The sequence below is a fragment of the Bufo gargarizans genome, chromosome 2 (genome assembly GCF_014858855.1).
Source record: "Bufo gargarizans isolate SCDJY-AF-19 chromosome 2, ASM1485885v1, whole genome shotgun sequence".
Lineage (NCBI taxonomy): Eukaryota > Metazoa > Chordata > Amphibia > Anura > Bufonidae > Bufo > Bufo gargarizans.
The window spans coordinates 89,445,823-89,464,593 of record NC_058081.1 but is presented as its reverse complement, the minus strand read 5'-3'; the positions used below and the strand labels follow the sequence as shown (position 1 = coordinate 89,464,593).

The 18,771-nt window shown below is 47.6% G+C and overlaps 1 protein-coding gene across 13 annotated transcripts in view; it reads left to right on the top strand.

The window, feature by feature from the left end:
* Positions 1-18,771, top strand: part of AAK1 (AP2 associated kinase 1) — a 121,465-nt gene that overhangs the window by 54,414 nt on the left and 48,280 nt on the right. For all 13 annotated transcript variants that reach the window (XM_044279272.1, XM_044279273.1, XM_044279274.1 and 10 more), the window contains exons 6-11: positions 1,139-1,220; positions 3,558-3,690; positions 11,405-11,508; positions 12,732-12,811; positions 13,343-13,497; positions 16,226-16,503. In XM_044279272.1, the coding sequence (XP_044135207.1) occupies positions 1,139-1,220; positions 3,558-3,690; positions 11,405-11,508; positions 12,732-12,811; positions 13,343-13,497; positions 16,226-16,503 (832 nt within the window). The remainder of the gene's footprint in view (positions 1-1,138; positions 1,221-3,557; positions 3,691-11,404; positions 11,509-12,731; positions 12,812-13,342; positions 13,498-16,225; positions 16,504-18,771) is intronic.

The window sequence follows — 18,771 nt, the reverse complement described above, 5'->3', positions numbered from 1 at the left end:
ATTCTTCCCCCAAATCCGTTTTTTGTTTTTTCCTGAATATTAGGAAATGGGTGTATGTGATCACTGTAATATTTTACGTTGCAGTTATTATCACGATTTGACATTCAGAGTCAGACTGTAGATATAATTAAAGGCAGTCTGTCACCTACTCTGAGCCTTTTAGACTGCCCAGATCAGGTTATAGACTCCTGTGCCCTCATTACAATGGTACCTTTATTTGTGCTGTCCCTCGCCGAGATCTTCCAAAAAAGACTTATGCTAATGAGGTATGGCAAGTGCCCAGGGGCGGCGTTACTGCAGCAAGTGCCCAGGCCCCTCGGCAATGTGCCCAGAAAACCACACCTATTTCAGCTCTCTGGCCCGCCCTCCTTTCCTATTATTACCTCCGCCTCTCCCTCACAAATCTCGCGCCTGCTAGAGAAAAGACTACTGCGCCGATCCGCCCCTTCTTTGGCTTCACTGCAGTCCTCTGCAGCGGCTGGTTACTTACGCCCGCTGTATTTCGAGCTATGGATTGGCGCATGCGCAGTCCAACTTCCTGTTCCTCTGCCCATAATGGGTACAGCAGTGCGCAGGTGCAGGACAAGTGTGGAGTGGCGCAGGAGCGAGATTTGTGAGGGAGAGGAGGAGGTAATAATAGGAAAGTAGGGCAGGCCAGAGGGGTGAAAGAGGTGTGGTTTTCTGGGCACATCGCCGAGGGGCCTGGGCACTTGCTGCAGTAACGCTGCCCCTTGTCACTTGCCGAACCTCATTAGCATAAGTTTTAAAAGTCTTTTTTGGACGATTGCAGTTGTAGGCATTTTTGGGTCTTTCCCATACACCTGAAGGAGCCCCATTCGCATACACAGAAGAGATTTTTGGTTGCAGTAATTTCTGCAACAAATCTGTTACGTGCAAACATTACACAGAGGAAAGTGAAAGTCAGAGAGCGTCCACTGTGCTTAATGGTCCATCACTGTCCTCCAGACAGAGAGCTCCATTTTGTGCAACAGCTTCATACTTTGCTCATAGTTGACAACTGCTTTAATGAAGCTCTGCCATGTCTTGAGAAGCTGACAACATTGTAGGTTTAATCCAAAATATGTTCTATGTATGAGAGCTTTGGGTTTATGGAGTTTAACAAGTTTCTTTCTTCCAGGTACACCACGCTTTCTTATCGGGCACCAGAGATGGTAAACCTCTACAGTGGCAAAGTCATCACTGCCAAGGCGGACATTTGGGTGCGTCAGTTCAACTTTAAAAGCTATACGGGAGAGGGTTTTCCATTTACTGTAGTTATGGTACCCTGGTGATATTTTGGCAACCCGCTGCCCAGGGGGTTGTTTTTGCCAGCACTCCATCATTAGTTGGTAGGAATGAAATTGTGGCATTGACTTCAAGATAGAAAACAGAAGTCTGGGCCCTTCCATCCGCTGTGGAACACTACAACTCCTAACCTGCTAGGCATTGTAGTTTTCCATCATCTTTAGCGCTGCAGACCACACCACGCAATTATAAACAAGTTTTCAGCTTAAGCGAAGTACTGGCTCTCCTTAAAGAGACCAACACTGTATGGATAGTGGAAGTGCTCCATGGGGAAAATAATATGCAGAAAGGTATCTCCCAAGGAAAGAGAACTGTCTTGGTAGTGCCACCTTGTGGAAGTGGCTCCCTGTCAGTCAAAATACAACTTTTAACAATCCTTGGCATTTAACAAGGGAAAATTCCAAGCCAGATATCCATCTGTAGACAGCTGTTTCTGAGTGCTTGCTCCTCATCAGTATGGAGTAGCATTCTGGCTGGCTGGGTGCAATGTCTTGGATGCAGCATAAACAAGGTACTGGCCACTTCCACAAGGTGGGATCAGTGAAACGGTTCTCTTTCCTTGGGAGATGCCTCTTTGCAAACAGGTTTTCAGAAATGAACAGTACAGGTGAAAATAAGAAATTTTGTTAAATATCTTGTTAAAAGAATTATCCAACCTCCTGGGCTTCTCAAACTGCTTTCCTCCTGTTTTCCTTTCACTCAGCTTCTTATCTCTATTAGATCCTGATTTCACCCTCCAGCTTCACACACACACACACAAGTCTATTGAGAGAGGATTGGCCATCTGACCAATGATTGGTCAGGAAAGCTGTTAGATAATCGGTGTAATACAGGCCTAAGAAACTGCAGTTGTGCATAATCTGTTATCCAGCAGCCTCCTCCTCACTGTCCTCTCTGCATAGCATTTATCTTTAATAAGATATATTATAAAGTTTCTTAAATTCATCTGCGCTCTTCATTTATGGAAAGCTGTTTTATAACTGGAGTTGCGCTTTAAGTATACAAGCTTTTCTTGTGGTTTTTCAAGTCAAGTGTTGTTTTAATGTCTCAAATTAATGTGATTTCCATTGATTCCTTTTATTTTGAGTGTGTAGAGCAGTTCTGTGTTCCGGATGCAATTTGCCGCTCAATATACGGAAAATGGTCGTATGACTCACTCCTCCACAGGACCTTCTGACTGTTCAATGACAGGACACCATGTGTCTGAATCTGAATCCTGCTCATTGATTTTCTCTACCAGATATAGTAGTAGGTTCAGAATAGATCAGTGTAGTAAAGGAAAATAAATGCACGGTACCCACTGTAAATTTATTCAATAGATTTCCAAGACAACCATCGACACAATCCTACTTGGTGTACAGGCTTTAAGTGTTACACGGTGTTACGTGGTTCTTCATGATGTGAAATGGCTGTCGTGCTAGATCCGATGTTCAGAACTCTCTGCAAGCCTGTACACCAAGTGGGATTGTGTCAGTGGTTGTATTGAATAGAGGTACTGTTTTTTGTTTTTTTATGGTGAGTGCCGTGCTACACACATTACTGGATCTTCTATATACTCTGAGCACCATGAACGGGAGAATAGTACCTGCACTGGGACTTTTTCTACTGATCGTATGTGGTAGAAGGTGCAGTGTTGACCTCTACCTTGTTAGATCAGAATAGATTAGTGAATTGCTGACAAAGCAGTAAGCTTTTTGAGAATTCATCTCTTTAGGCACTGATCCTGGTCATTGCTTGGCAATTCGTTTAAAGCTGATGAATGCATGTTCACTGGGGATTTAACAGCTGGAACCTCCAGTGATCCTAAGAACTTGCAGGCCCCGAGACGCCGGTGTGAATGGAGTGGTGGGGGGCACGTGTGACCACCACTCCATTCACTTCTGTGGGACTACCTAGTACTATATCTCCATGGGACACCCTATTCTTGTATGAAAACTGGGGATCCGACCCCCAGCATTCACGTTTTATCTCTTGACATTTGGGAATAACCCCTTTCTGACACTTTTTGTTATAGTCTGCGCACTATGGAAGCAGTTCAGTCCTTTGGCCATTACTGTTGTTTTTTATGGCTTGTGTGGGTTTCCCCTGGGTACATGGTTTTGTGCTATACTACAAAAATATACTCCTACATTAATTATTATTACCAAGATAGGGGAATTAGATTGTGAGCTCCAGTAGGGTGACAATCTGTGTACAGTGCGTGGAATATGTAATACATAATGTGAACTAATGCTGATAATCTTGTCTGACAGGCCCTGGGATGTCTGCTCTACAAGCTATGCTTCTTCACGCTGCCCTTTGGGGAGAGTCAGGTCTCCATCTGTGATGGGAATTTTACCATTCCTGACAACTCCCGGTACTCCCAGGACATGCACTGCCTCATCAGTAAGTGTCTGGTGGATTAATATGAGGAGACAAAGATGCTATTCATTGTTCTATTGGTATTGGACTCGCACGCTCAGGAGGGAGAAGTCTTACAAGCTCACATCAAGCTGAGAATTGCAACAATTTAATTCATTTAATTGCAAAAACTTGAGCCGTTGTTCAGTAACATAATTCTCTTTCCATAAGACCAACCACAGTATCCTTACACGTTTCAGTCCATTGTTATGTAACATAATTGGTAAAATCATCTGCCTTTTTTTATCACGAAAAGGAGAAACGTGTAAGCCTTCTTAAAGGGGCATTTCTATTACTTTCTGATCGGTGGGCATCCAGCTAGGGATACTTATTTATCCTGTGATAGCTCATTATTCTCCTGTGATTCTTTGAAGGGGTTTTCCTGGATCCTTAGGATAGGCCATCATTATCTGATCAGCGAGGGTCCGACTTCTGGCACCCCTGCTGATCAGCTGTTTGCAGAGGCTGTGGCACTTCAGTGAGTGCCATGGTCTTTCCCTACGATCAGATATTGGTGACCTATCCAGAGTATAGTATTGTTTTCACGGAAAACACTTTGGGGGTCATTTACTATGCTAATATACGCCTAAATTAGGGGTATTTCAGGTGCAGTTGTGCCGCTATCTGCATCTTCACCACATCAGGTCTAAAATTGTGGACTGGGAAGGGGACAGGCTGGCCCATCTCATTCACCGTTTTCTATGCCTGTTTTAGGCGTAGAAAAAGGTTTAAATGTAAGACGGCTCAGAAGTGGTCTTGCATTTAGAGCTGGCACTGGATGCACCGCAGTTATGGAGAGGCCTGCACCTCTTCATAACTTTGGCGGATCCACCAACAGTTTAGGGCTTTATTAAGACCGGAGTCTAAAACTTTGGTCTTAATAAATGTGCCCATCTGAATTCTTTTTGAAATTTAGTTTTTGGGAAAGCTGGGTGCTGTCATAGTTTCCACATGGCTTGTCAGTCAACCTTCCAAAGCTCCCAATTGTATTACTAGATAACTGAGCCCATGTACCAATCGGTAGTGTGGGTAACAACCTCTTAGGAAATTGTAACTGTAAGTGGACCAGTACGATGCATTATTTTACCTAAAAGGCAAAGCTGGATATGTGCATGAGACTTGGGGGTTTAGTTCCACATTAACTGGCGTTTTTAGCCATTCATTTGCCTGGTAAAGCTGAGCGACAACCACTTCTAAGCTGTAACCTTTCCAGAATCATGTATAAGATTTAGCTATATCTCTGTTCATTTCATCTGTTTCTCGCCCAGTTTCCTTGGGGGACACAGAAGACCTTGGGTATAGCTCATCTCCATAGGAGGCGTGACACTAAGTGAAGACTGTTAAGCCCCTCCTCCACAGCTATACCCTCAGCCTGGAGAGAGAGACTGCCAGTTTTTGCTTAGTGTCCAAGGAGGCAAGACACTCCCTGCTCTGCAGGGCTCTTTTCTCCTTGTTTAAATTTTTGATTTTTACTTTTTTCTTTTCTTTTTGTTCCAGAACATCAGGGACAACAGAGACGCACTAGACCTCTCTGTTTCTCCCGGGGTTGAGCTGCGCCAGTGCCGGTCATCCGCACTGCTGCCTCCCCCACAGAAGGCAAGGTGGATCAGGGCAGCCCAGCTCCCCTACATCCCGCCAGCGCAAGGGTCGCCCGCACGCCAAGTCCCTCTTCCAGCGTCCTGCCACTACGGTGCCAGTAGCTGAAGGGGCGACCCTGCTGGAGTGGACCGAGGGTGAAGACGGCTGTGGTAAGAGAGTGGCTTCTCCAGCCCTACGTCCCCCACCCCCCACCCAATGGTCTCCTGCGTGTCTGACCCCCCCATACTGGGCCTCTGGACCCTTCCCCGGCTGGACCTAAGCTGGCCCCTGGGGTGCCGCAGTGCGGCAATCTGCTCCCTGCCTTTTTTTCCTGGCCTTCATAGGACCAGGATACGGCGATGCAGCTAGTGGCTGTCGGCCGTCGCCTGCCTTCTCCTCACGGGCATCCCGTCTCTGGGTCACGTCCCCATCTCGCCTGATCACATTGGGCCTTACCGGAGTGTGCAGGACGCTGCAGTGGAGTAAGGCCTCGCCTCCGGCCAGCACTGATATTCCGGTGCGGCCGGGCGCCGCGAAAATTAGGCTCCGCGGCCAGCAAGCCGCCATTCCGGCCCCTGTCTCGTCCGGCGGCGGGGTGGGCTCCCGCGGCCGGCAAACGTCATTCCGGCCCCTGTCTCGTCCGGCGGCGGGGTGGGCTCCCGCGGCCGGAAAACGCCATTCCGGGTCCCTGTCTCGTCCGGCGGCGGGGTGGGCTCCCGCGGCCGGCATACCGCCATTCCGGGTCCCTGTCTCTTCCGGCCGGCGGGGTGGGCTCCCGCGGCCGGCATTGGGCTTGACTATGCCCCAGCGGGTGCCGGTCGGCGGGGCTCCGCATCCCGCGGCCGGTTTGAAGCGGCAGGTCGCTGCAGCATTCCGCCTCAGGTCCCGGCGGTATAACGGGCCGGGCGCCGCAATTTAGCCCCCGGCTTCGCGGCCTACTAGGCCGCAATATTCCGGTCTCTGGTGGAGGGGGCGGGAACTTCTCCAGGCGCGAATTTTTCCCGCCTGGAGGTTCCTCCGCCCCCAGGGGATCGCACGCCGCCCTCCAGGCCGGATTCCTGTTAACCCTTTGGGTACAGGCCGGCCCCCAAAAAATGGGTCTGTTTAGTTGGCCCCCTTTTTTCTCCTGCCTCTCAGGTGCCCCTGTATGGTGGCTCCCCTTTAGCCTCAGAGGCTGTGTTTCAATAATTAAATAAATAAAAAAATTAAAAATAAATTTTTTATATGAATTAAATAATAATAGATCATGATTTCTATTAGACTGCGCAGGACGCTGCAGCCTCATCAGTAATGCTGCAAGTCTGCGTGACCTCTTTCCACGGGCGGCATGGTGTTGCGCTCCCAGCCTGCGTCGCTGCTAGGGCATTTCCCCTTTTAGGCGGTTTTCTTGCCTCTTCCAGGATACGGCGCTGGCCAAGTGCGTTCGGCCCTTCTGTAGGCAGCATTCATCGTCTCTCCAGTTATGGTGCCTGCCATGTGCATCCCCCCCCCCCTCCTAGGCGGGCTACTGCACTCTCCCTGGCTGGCCATGTGCATGACCCCCTTCTTAGGCGGAATGCTGCATCTTCACCGGATACGGTGCTGGCCATGTGCACGACCCCCTTCCATAAGCGGAACGCTGCACTCTCTGGTTTTGCTGCCGGCCATGTGCGTGACCCCCTTCCGTGGGCGGAACGCAGCACTCACTGGATTCGCTGCCGGCCATGTGCGTGACCCCCCCTTCCTGGGCGGAACGCAGCACTCTCACTGGATCTGTTGCCGATCATGTGCATGACCCCCTTTTTTAGGCGGAATACTGCACTCTCACCGGATACGGTACTGGCTATGTGCACGACCCCCTTCTATAGGCGGAATGCTGCACTCTCACTGATGTGCTATGTTGTACTTATGTACTATGTTATTATGCTGCACTCTCACTGGTTTCGCTGCCGGCCATTTCTTAGGCGGTATGCTGCACTCTCATTGGATTCCCTGCCGGCCTTGGGTATGCCTCCTTCCCTCAGGCAGCTTACATACATCCCTCTGTCTGTGGTTGTTTCCTCGCAGGTACGTCACTGGCCATGTGCGTGTGCCCAATACATGGAAGGGTGCTTGCACTCTCGCTGGATCCGCTGTCGGCCATATGCATGACCCCTCTTCCGTGGGCGGTGTACGCGCTCTTGCTGGATTCGCTGCCAGCCAGGGGCTTGCCTTCCTTCCTCAGGCGACATGCACGCATTCTTAGTGACTGTGTTTGTCTCTCGCCAGTACGTTGCTGGCCATGTGTATGACTCCCATGCATGGCGGTGTGCTCGCACTCTCCCTGGATGAGATGCTGGCCATGTGCTTTACCCCCCTTTTTTTCTGGGCGGCATGCTACACTCTCACCGGATACATTGCTGGCCATGTGAATGGCCCTCTAACAGGGGTGGAACGCTTGCACTTCCATTGGATACGGTGCTGGCCTTGTGCGTGACCACCTCTCATTTCAAGGGCAGAATTTGGCACGCTCATGAGATTCACGGCTGTCCTTATATGGCTGTGCTGGACTTGTACATGTCCCCCTTCGTTGGCAGAGTAGTTGCACTCTCGCTGAGTTCAGTGTTGGGTGCATTGTGGCACACTCACTTAATGCTGGGATACCCTGTGCATGTTCCCCTTTCGCTAGGTGGACCTCCTGCGTTCCTGCTGGTTTATAGGGTATGTCCTGCTTCTCTGAAGTAGGTACGGCCTTAGGCATCACTTCCTTTTGGGACGGGCCTTTGCACTCTTGCCGACTGCTGTTGACCTGGTACAATTCCCCCCTTTCGGGGTGGACTGGTTGCGTTCCATCGCATGCTATGCTAGGTTTGTGCATAACTCCCTTTCAGGTTGCACTTGCAATTCCGTACATGCTGTGGCACTCTGGGGCGGGCCCCCCTTTTTCTAGGTGGGTTAGCCTTCTCGCTGCTTACGGGCTGCTCGTACGTATGCCTCACCTGCTTCCTGCGGCATACCTTTGTTTCTTGGGATGCGATGCTTGCCGCAAGCCTTGCACTCGTCCCTAAGGAGTTCATTCTGTCCTCCTGACAGAACAGGTTCTGTTGCTCTCTGCTGCACCGAGCTGGGTGGTGCTCATTCATTTCGTTGGCTTTTCATTCCAGGGAGTGTTCGTGGGTCCTAGATGCATGCCCATTCGTCCTTCTGCGGCATTGCTTACCTGCGCTGGTGGTCACATGGTCGAGAGTGCTGTTGTCTGCAGCGCCTCTCGAATTCTTCGTTGGCTCTGGCAGGACTGCGGTTCCCTTGCCTGCTGCAATTTCCTCCTCTTCGGATGCAGTGTGGTATGAGTCCTTCCTCTTGGCGCCTCTACGCTTCTGTCTGATCTGCTACCAGGTTCGGGCTGCTCTTCTCGGGAAGGTCACCCGACTTCTCTTGGGTGCTCGATTACCCGGGTCCGGAGGACCTCCGCCTTGGGTTCTTCACGGTATTCGCCTTCTGCGAGGCGGTGGACCGGGCGTCTCACAGTATAGTGGGTTCTGCTTTTGAGCTGTCCTATGGCTTCCCTGTTGCCCACTCCTCCTCCTTTCGGTGGGAGGGTGTTATGCCGGCCTCTGTCTCGACTGCCTTATCTCGCCGGCCTTGTTTGGCTCCCGCTCGGTACAGATCGCTCCAATGTGGCTTCCCGCCTGACTTCAGAGGCTGTTCTTCGTTGTCCTCCCTTCTGGGGAGAGCATGGTTGTTCATGTGGATGGTTCCGGTGTTCCTTTTGGCCTCGTACTGTCTCCCTTGTTCACACTGGCTGTATTAGCTGTGTGCCTATTTACCGAGTCTACCGCGTTCTGTTCTCCCGCTGAGTGCAGATTGCGTGGCCCATTCTAAGACGTTGGTCCTGCTGTAGACTTACCTTCTCGATAACTTGGGGGGACTACCTTTTCATTCCAGATTCTCCTGATCTCCCACACCGGGGCGGTACGACGTGGTTACGTCAGCATGGACTTTAGCCTGTCTTCTCCTGGCATCTGGCGGATCCTTTGGGTTCTTTCCATCTGTCCTTCTGCTTCCCCATTCGGGTGGATACGGGATAACGTTGTTCGAGGGCCGATGGGACTATTTTTGTCGACCCTTCTGCCTGTGCTGCTGGTCTGCGCCTGATCACATTGGGTTTTCGCCCGCTTGCCAGGCGACTCTAGCGGGTTCGCTACTGTCCACTCCTGGCAGTGTTTCGTCCAGGATCTGTCGTAAGGCTTAGGTTTTTTTGTCTGGGGTTCTGTGGGAAGCTGTGCATTCCCCACTCTGAATTTCTCTCCCCATGGTTCGGTCTTTTACTTGAGGTGTCAAGTGTCGGCGCTGTTCTTCCTCTTCCAGCGTTCTCGGCCCCCTGGGCCTGCCAAGACCTTCTTCCTCGGAGTGGCTCTTTGGTTCCTCTGTGCTGTCCTTCGGTACCGCCCTGGGGACTTTATACTGAGCTCTCGGTGCTCCACTCTTGTCCTTGGAGCCGTTACAGGAGTTCTCTCTACCCCTTCTGTCCTGTACGGTTGTGTTCCGTGTCAGTCGTGTCTCTGACGGGTGCCGGAATGGTCCTTTTTTTGTTACGAGCCTTCTGTCTTTTCCAGGACAGGGCTGTTCTACATCCTGTTTCTTCCTTCCTTCCTTCTGAAGGTGGTGTTTGCCTTTCGCTTCAACACCTCACCTGTTTGGGCCTTGCCGCTTTTACTTGGGGATCTCCGACTCTTGTAGCCGTTCGGCCTCTTGGGTTTCCAGGAGGTCTGTGCATAGGGTTGACTGACTCCAGGGTGGTTTTCCTCCGCTTGATCAGTTTGGCTATTGCTGAGGTTACCGCACCGAGGGCAGGATTCTGTCTTTGGTGTCACCGTTCATTTCGCCAGAGCGGCTGGTGCCTCCTGGGCCGGAGGCATTGGGCTTCGGCCATGCATTTGGGCAAGGCGGCCACGGGTCTACCTTACGCGCCTTGCCGTGTTCTACAGGGTGCATACTCTGACTTTGGCAGATGCTGCCTTGCCCCGCCTGGGGTTGCGGGCGGCGGTTCATTGATGCCTTTCGGGTGCTTCACCTTTGGCTGTGGTCCCTCCCCCTTTTGGACTGCTTTTGAACGTCCCAAGGTCTTCTGTGTCCCCCAAGGAAACTGGGTGAGAAAACGAGATTTTTGTATTACTTACCAGTAAAATCTCTTTCTCGCTCTTTCCTTGGGGGACACAGCACCCACCCATTCATTGTTTTTTCTCTGTACGGTTTCCGAGTTTTTGTTACCCGTCGGGTTGTTGGCTTGTTGGTTCCTTGTTGGACTTTGCCTTTTCTCACTGCTTGGACACGCAACTGGCAGTCTCTCTCTCCAGGCTGAGGGTATAGCTGTGGAGGAGGGGCTTAACAGTCTTCACTTAGTGTCACGCCTCCTATGGAGATGAGCTATACCCAAGGTCTTCTGTGTCCCCTAAGGAAAGAGCGAGAAAGAGATTTTACTGGTAAGTAATACAAAAATCTCGTTTTTTAGGAAAAGCTTTGTAGTATCTATTGCCATCAGTTTAGTGGTATTCCCACTACAGCGTAGTACATCACAACAGTATGCCCCAACTTTCTTATCGGAGGGCGTCTGACCACAGCAAAATAATGTGAAGGGGCACAGATTATTGCATATGGTGGAAACCCCTTTACATAAAATGTTAAAGCAATAAGGGCATATATTTACGTCTGTAAGTACTTACATGTGGGTCGCTGAACCCATGTGCTCGGTGCTGCTCAGCACAAAGGACAGATATAGCAAAGAGTTATCTTCTGTAAGAATATAAAGTGCGGCGCTCACCGATCCTGCAGGCACACCACTTACTGCATTAAGTAAAAATACAGCCTGCAGCACAGACACCTGTTCAGAAGATGCATGAGCGATGCAAACCAGTCGTTGCCCACTCATACCCACTCGCCCCTCGTGTTTTACTTGTTACAGTAAATGCTACGATTCACTGGTCGGTGAGTGCCACACTTTCTATTCCTATAGAAGTAAAGTAACAAGAAATCCATATTTAAACGTAGCTTTACTGCCGGCCGGACCTGTATTGTTTTTCCTTCCGTATATCTCACTAGCGCTTGTTGTGGATGGTAACACACGAACATGATTTGCTTCATGGCTTATATATTCATCTCTTAGGGTACATGCTTGAGCCAGATCCAGACACGAGACCAGACATCTATCAAGTATCCTATTTTGCCTTTAAGCTAGCGAAGAGGGAATGTCCTGTACCTAATGTACATGTAAGTGCCTGTACTGGTTCCACATAATTCCTGTCTATTGTGTCGTCACAATTCATGAGATTCTCATCTTCTTCTGTGTGGTGCCAAATCAATTAGAAGTATAAGTATGTACGTATCATACTACTTTCATAATGAGACCAGACACACAGTTGTTTTCATGAAAGCATCTTCTTATCGGGTAGAAGAGAGAGCTTTGTTCAAGTTACATTGCCTTAAAAAGCAGACATGACATCACAAAAGGAGTGTTCCTTAAGAAGAGACTATTGGCTCCTTAACCTGATATGAGTGGTTTCCGCAACTTCAACTCTGAGTTCATAGGTAGATTTGAAAACTGCAACCTAACTCCCCCCTTCCCCCTTCCCCCTTCCCCCTCCCTAGTGACCTTAATGCACACATGGCTCTTACATCTGGTTTGCGGCCATCTAGTGGACAAAAATGTGTACTACAAAATGTTCGCATTATATATAGAGAGATATAAATCCTATCTCTCACAATTGGATTTCACACATTTGGCTACTCCTGACCAAATTGCCTCACATACATCCTTACAAGTTTATCTACAAATGTTGAAGATAGAGATATATATATATATATATATATATGGCATCCTTGGGAGACTGCTTCCAGTCCCAGTATATTAGAGAGACAGACTCTGTTACTAATACAGATCTCTTAAAATTAACCCTGCTGTCCGCGATTGATAATTACTCACCGGTGGTCTCTGGCAGTCTTTGTTTATTTGTGCTGCGGGGATGATGTCTCGTCACAATCACTGGCTGCTGGGGTCACAAGCCATACATGCTAGAATTACCACTGAGGCCAGTGATTGGCTGCACAGGCCGGCGGGGACCACCAGATTGGTGTTTTTGAAGCTACAGGGTATTGAGCAGGTGAGTATAGTGTGCTTTTATTTTATTTTTTTTGCCAGTTTTTAACAAATTTCAGAGAGCCCCTTTTAAGGAAACTGTCTAACAGCAGCAGATTTGCAGTGCATTAGAAGTCACCAAAAAGACGCAAAAGTTAAAACAGTATATCCTTTCATCGGATGTGTCGCTGTAGGTGGTTCAGAGCCACCCTGGCATCTCATTAGATACAATTATAAAGGGCACATAGTTAGTAGGGGCATTGTTACAGATTCTACACTGTGGCATAGGAGTTTCATGTATAAGTCTGCCCATGATTGTTCCCAAGCGTTTGAGAGCCTATACTATTCTCTTATTTAGGACTCTACCATCCCTGCAAAGTTGCCTGAATCAGTGAAAGCAGGAGAAGCCGCAGCTAAGAAATCCCAACCGAAGGCCAGGTAAGCTCCATACTGGGTGAATTCGGCTGTCATTTTTTTACTGGGCAATTTTAACCTGCCTGTTATTAAAGAAATGCCACCCATGGTCTGATTTTCTAGGCAAAGAAAATGTTGGAAAAAATCAAATATTGTCCATTCTTGGCCTGCTAGCAGGTCTCCAGCAACTGAGTACTAAGGAGAAACCCAGAGAACATTTTTTGGAAAGTCAAAGGATTGAGCAAAGTTTAGAATTTCTCTATGAGACCGCAAGAAAAAGCCTAGCGCTGTACTCTGCTATCTCTGGCAGTCCCCCAGAGAATGAATTGTGTGACAGGGTGCATGTTTGACCTGCCGCTCCACCAGATCGGCAGGATAGGATCTCCCCGTTCTTGGGATCAGTGTGGGTTCCAGCAGTCAGACCCCCAGTGATCAGTTGGTTAACCCCTATCATGTGCATCTACACTTGGCATAGCCCCTTTAATTGAAGACTTGAATTTCCTCAGCATCTTGGAATGAATCTTAAGTGAATTTTCCTTTTGACCTGTTTTGCAGGCTGACTGATCCTGTTCCAACAACTGAAACTTCCATTGCTCCTCGTCAGAGGCCAAAAGCAGGTCAGACCCAACCCAACCCTGGAATGCTTCCCATTCAACCGGCTCTAACACCACGAAAAAGGCCCACAGTGCAGCCAGCTGCTGCCCCACCAGGTATCTTCCCCAGATTTATTCTAAGAACCCCCCCCCCCCCCCCCAAAAAGTATTTTATTTTATATATTGAATTGACATTTACATTTTGCTGGGCTCCTGTTTTGGATTTCTGGCTACACGCTTATTAACACAGGAAGACCACCCGGGCACCATACATTTATGGCAGAGATGCTTTCAGAATGGAACGTGAGAAACTGAAATGGTCGAAAAAGTTTAAGGGTACCTCTGTATATGGTGCCAGTGTCTCTTTCCCCAGATAGATTGTGCAGTTCAGTTTCCTAATCGGCTGTACAATGTTAAAGACCTCTACTGCATTGCTGCAGAGGCCTTCTGAGGTTGTACAGTTGAGAAAGCATCCAAATGGCTTACTGTCTAGACCCTGCCTCTCGCCATCACTTTCAAACTTTTGGCAGGTGATACAGCCATCATTGGAAGTACTCATTATAACACAGAAATTATTTTCCGATGTTACTTCTGGTCTTGAGTCATAATACACCGCACTATGCAACAAACAGTGTTTTGGAGTGCTTCTACAAACGCCATGAAACACAATCGAGTAGAAGAACGCCCGGCACAAAGGAGTTCGCACACTAAGGGTACCTGCACACTTTGCAAATTTGTATGCAGAAAATCTGCATGAAATCCGCACCAACCAAAACGCCATAAATCCGCACTATTTATTATGGTTGTAGTGTGTTTTTTTTAAATGTTTTTTTTTGGTACAGATTTTCTGGTTATGTTAACAAGCCCATTAAAGTGTGGGGAACAGCACTATATATAAGGTGCGGAATCGCACAAACAATTGACATACTGCGGATTTGAAAATCTGCATGGCAGGTCCATTTCCAGACGGAAGAAAAAAATAAAGTGCACGTGAGATTTGTCAAATCTCCTTCGTTTTGCCGGTTCTGTATTATGCTGCGTTTTTCCCTTGTGAAAATCCACGTGGAACAACCTTGCGTAACCCGCATTGTGTGCAGTCACCCTAAGGGCAGAGCCATGTAAATGCTGTGGACTTTACACTTCTTAATTGTGAGAAATCCATAGCGTTTACACTAGCAAAGAAGTGGATGAGAACAAATCTCAACTGCATGCTGCAGAGTGTCCGCAGTGTAATTCGCATAGAACTTTAACGGTACGGTGCAGATTTTGAATCCACAGACGTATGCAAATATCTGCCGCAGATTTCATCCTTTGTAGGTGCAGGGGGTGAGATTTGCACCAAAATCTGCCCGATTATTGTCGGGCGAATCCATAGTTTTCTGCAGGCCATCAGATGGTGTAACGTGAGTTAGGGAGCTCCCAACTCTCCCCTGGTAGATGATGGAGCAGAGAGGAATCGGGGATTTGAATTTTAATTCTTGATCTTTTTTTTTTGCTTCTGGGAAATAAGCCACCAACAGAAGTGCGGTTTTCTTCTCTCTCTCTCTCATTGAATTTACATACATGTGTAGCTAAATGTGTACGTGTATTGGGGAGTCGGGGAGAAAGCTGAAGGTACATGCAGCTGACAGCTAAAAGGTTTATGGGCACAGTGTAAACTTAAGACAGTCAGTGAGAGTTGCTCAGATTTGTCAAAGGGGCTGGTGCTGGATGATGCACCTGGTGCTCGGTATGGCAACTTTCCAAGCAAGGTGCAAAAAGTGTCTAAAACACAGGTGTTCTCCCTGAAACAAATCCCTGAAAATATTGAAAAAACATGTTAATGTGAATCAATTCCTAAATGCCTTTAATCATTTATAATGGCTTGTTTTGCCTAGGGGGCGATCATTGGAAAAATTAAAATGGCCGCTGTCAGATTCCTTCACATGGGATCTGTCCTAATGACCTCAGGACAGCCTGAGTGGAGAGCAGGAGCTGTATGGAGGCTGGTTCTCTGCTTTATCAGCCCTGTAAAACATTATATTATCTACAGATCCCCGCTGCCCTCTGTGCCTTCCCCAGAGCTCACCTCTCACCCGCACTCGCTGGAAGGAAGGTGTGTCTGGTGAGAGGTGAGCTCCGAGGACAGAGTCCATGTGAATGATTCCGACAGTGGCCCCTAGAGCCATTATAAATTATTAAAGGCATTTAGGAATTTATTTATATTGGCATTTTTTTTTATATTTTGAAGTTTTTTTTTTTTAGTACAGTACCAGTACCAATTATAACTGTGTGCACCAGAAATCTGCTGGATTTATATTAATCTTCCCCAAGAGGTGGGACGGTTAGTCGCTTATGAGATACTGTTTACATTTTCTTTGCACGTGGGGCAAATTTAATGGCTTGGCGAATTCCAGTTATGGTCAATGTCCATTCCACCAAGCTCCACCCACAAAAAAGTGCTCTTTTACTGTATATCTTTAGCATATGTGCACATACACAATGCAGTAACCTCACTGAAGGGATTCGACACGCTTTGAGCACACCTGTCTATATCCCACAGGCTTTAGAGGATTGAATCCTAATGCCTCCATTTGCATTTCAGGTGATACTTTGCTCCAGGATATTAGACATGTCTGGTTTTCCAGAGTTAGGGGCTGATGAAAATACATTTTGCAGCTATTTGTTTGGTCCGTGTCCCGGATGCGAAAGTCTTTATAAACTGTGGGTAAAAAAATAAAAAATTGTACGTACAACTATAGTACCACCATTGTGCTTGACTGTAGAAGCCCAAGTGCTGCTTTTAGTTGCAGTTTTCTTAGTCAAGTATCTTCTCCGTCTTTCATACTCATGTCTCTTCTTATAGCCGCTACAATCCAGCCCACGGCCCCTGCTCCTGTGCAGCCTACTGCGAAACCTATTACTCAGCCCCAGCAAGCGCCTAAACCAGCCCAATCATCTCAGCAACCGGCCACTCCTGTCGCCACTGCTGCTCAGACTGCAGCTCCTGCGCAGCCGCCTGCAACTCCAACTGCCCAGCCAGCATCTCATCCACAGCAGCAACTTTATCTCAAGCAACAGCAACTTCTGCAGCAGCAACAGGCAGCAGCTCTGTATCAGCAGCAAATGCTCCAAGCTCAGCAGGTAAGTAGCAATTGACAAGTTACAGGGGTTATCTCATGGCTAATGTAAAAAATGAAAATAAGAAATCTCTTTCTAACAAATCCAGAACCAGCCCTGTACCTCACATGGATCCAGAGATCCCCACATTCATTGCTCTGCTAGATTTATATCAAGCTGACAGCTCAAGGGGCGTGTCTTTTCTGCTGCAGCTAAAGGGACATGCCCATGCTCTCCCTATCTAAACTCAGAGGGTGTGTCCATGCTCTCCCTATCACAGCTCAGGAGGCAGTTGAAGGATGAAACTGAGCATGTGCGGCCATCTCAGTGTGTAGATCAAAGAAACAAACAGCATGTGGCGCTATACAGATACATTTTAGTGAATAACTCAGTAGCTATGCTAACTCTTTAATTATATTCACTTACAAAAGTATTCAGATCCAGGTGCTGGTTCAAACACTGTAGGATATTTTTTGTGGGACAACCCCCTTAAACGATATGGAGTCACATGCTCTGAAATATTTGTCTGGTATTTTATAGTCCTCTCCGCCTCTTTCGGTGGTGGGATATAGGTTGGTAGTTTATGTGAACCACAAACATAGACCTCTTCCCTGCAGACAAGGTTCTGCATACATGTTTCTATGCCTTGCCTGTGATTTAGGCATTTCGTACTACTAGACCTACAGACCCAGTCTTGTTGAACTATATACAGTTGCAAGAAAAAGTGTGTGAACCCTTTGGAATGATATGAATTTCTGCACAAATTGGTCATAAAAGGTGAGCTGATCTTCATGTAAGTCACAACAATAGACAATCACAGTCTGCTTAAACTAATAACACATGTAAACATTCACAGTGCAGGTGGAAAAAGTATGTGAACCCTTGGATTTAATAACTGGTTGTACCTCTTTTGGCAGCAATAACTTCAACCAAACGTTTTCTGTAGTTGCAGATCAGACGTGCACAACGGTCAGGAGTAATTCTTGACCATTCCTCTTTACAGAACTGCTTCAGTTCAGCAATATTCTTGGGATGTCTGGTGTGAATCGCTTTCTTGATGTCATGCCGCAGCATCTCAATCGGGTTGAGGTCAGGACTCTGACTGGGCCACTCCAGAAGGCGTATTTTCTTTTGTTTAAGCCAGTCTGTTGTTGATGTACTTCTATGCTTTGGGTCGTTATCCTGTTGCAACACTCATCTTCTGTCGAGCTTCAGCTGGTGGACAGATGGCCTTAAGTTCTCCTGCAAAATGTCTTGATAAACTTGGGAATTAATTTTTCCTTCGATGATAGCAATCCGTCCAGACCCTGACGCAGCAAAGCAGCCCCAAACCATGATGCCCCCACCACCATACTTCACAGTTGCGATTAGGTTTTGATGTTGGTCTGCTGTGCCTCTTTTTCTCCACACATAGTGTTGTGTGTTTGTTCCAAACAGCTCAACTTTGGTTTCATCTGTCCACAGAATATTTTGCCAGTACTGCTGTCGAACATCCAGATGCTCTTGTGCAAACTGTAAACGTGCAGCAATGTTTTTTTTGGACAGCAGTGGCTTCCTCTGTGGTATCCTCCCATAAAATCCATTCTTGTTTAGTGTTTTACATATCGTAGATTCGCTAACAGGGATGTTAGCATATGCCAGAGACTTTTGTCAGTCTTTAGCTGACACTCTAGGATTCTTCTTCACCCCATTGAGCAGTCTGCGCTGTGCTCTTGCAGTCATCTTTACAGGACGGCCACTCCTAGGGAGAGTAGCAGCAGTGCTGAACTTTCTCAATTTATAGACAATTTGTCTTACCGTGGACTGATGAACAGCAAGGCTTTTGGAGATACTTTTATAACCCTTTTCAGCTTTATGCAAGTCAACAATTCTTAATCGTAGGTCTTCTGAGAGCTCTTTTGTGCGAGGCATCATTCACATTAGGCAATGCTTCTTGTGAAAAGCAAACCCAGAACTGGTGTGTGTTTTTTATAGGGCAGGGCAGCTGTAACCAACACCTCCAATCTCATCTCATTGATTGGACTCCAGTTGGCTGACACCTAACTCCAATTAGCTCTTGGAGATGTCATTAGTCTAGGGGTTCACATACTTTTTCCACCTGCACTGTGACTGTTTACATGGTGTGACTTAGATGAAGATCAGATCACATTTTATGACCAATTTGTGCAGAAATCCATATCATTCCAAAGGGTTCACATACTTTTTCTTGCAACTGTGTGCATGGCAAGAAGAGAGGCCATATGGCCATTACACAGATGCAATCACACTAAATAAACAGCGCAATAATAATTT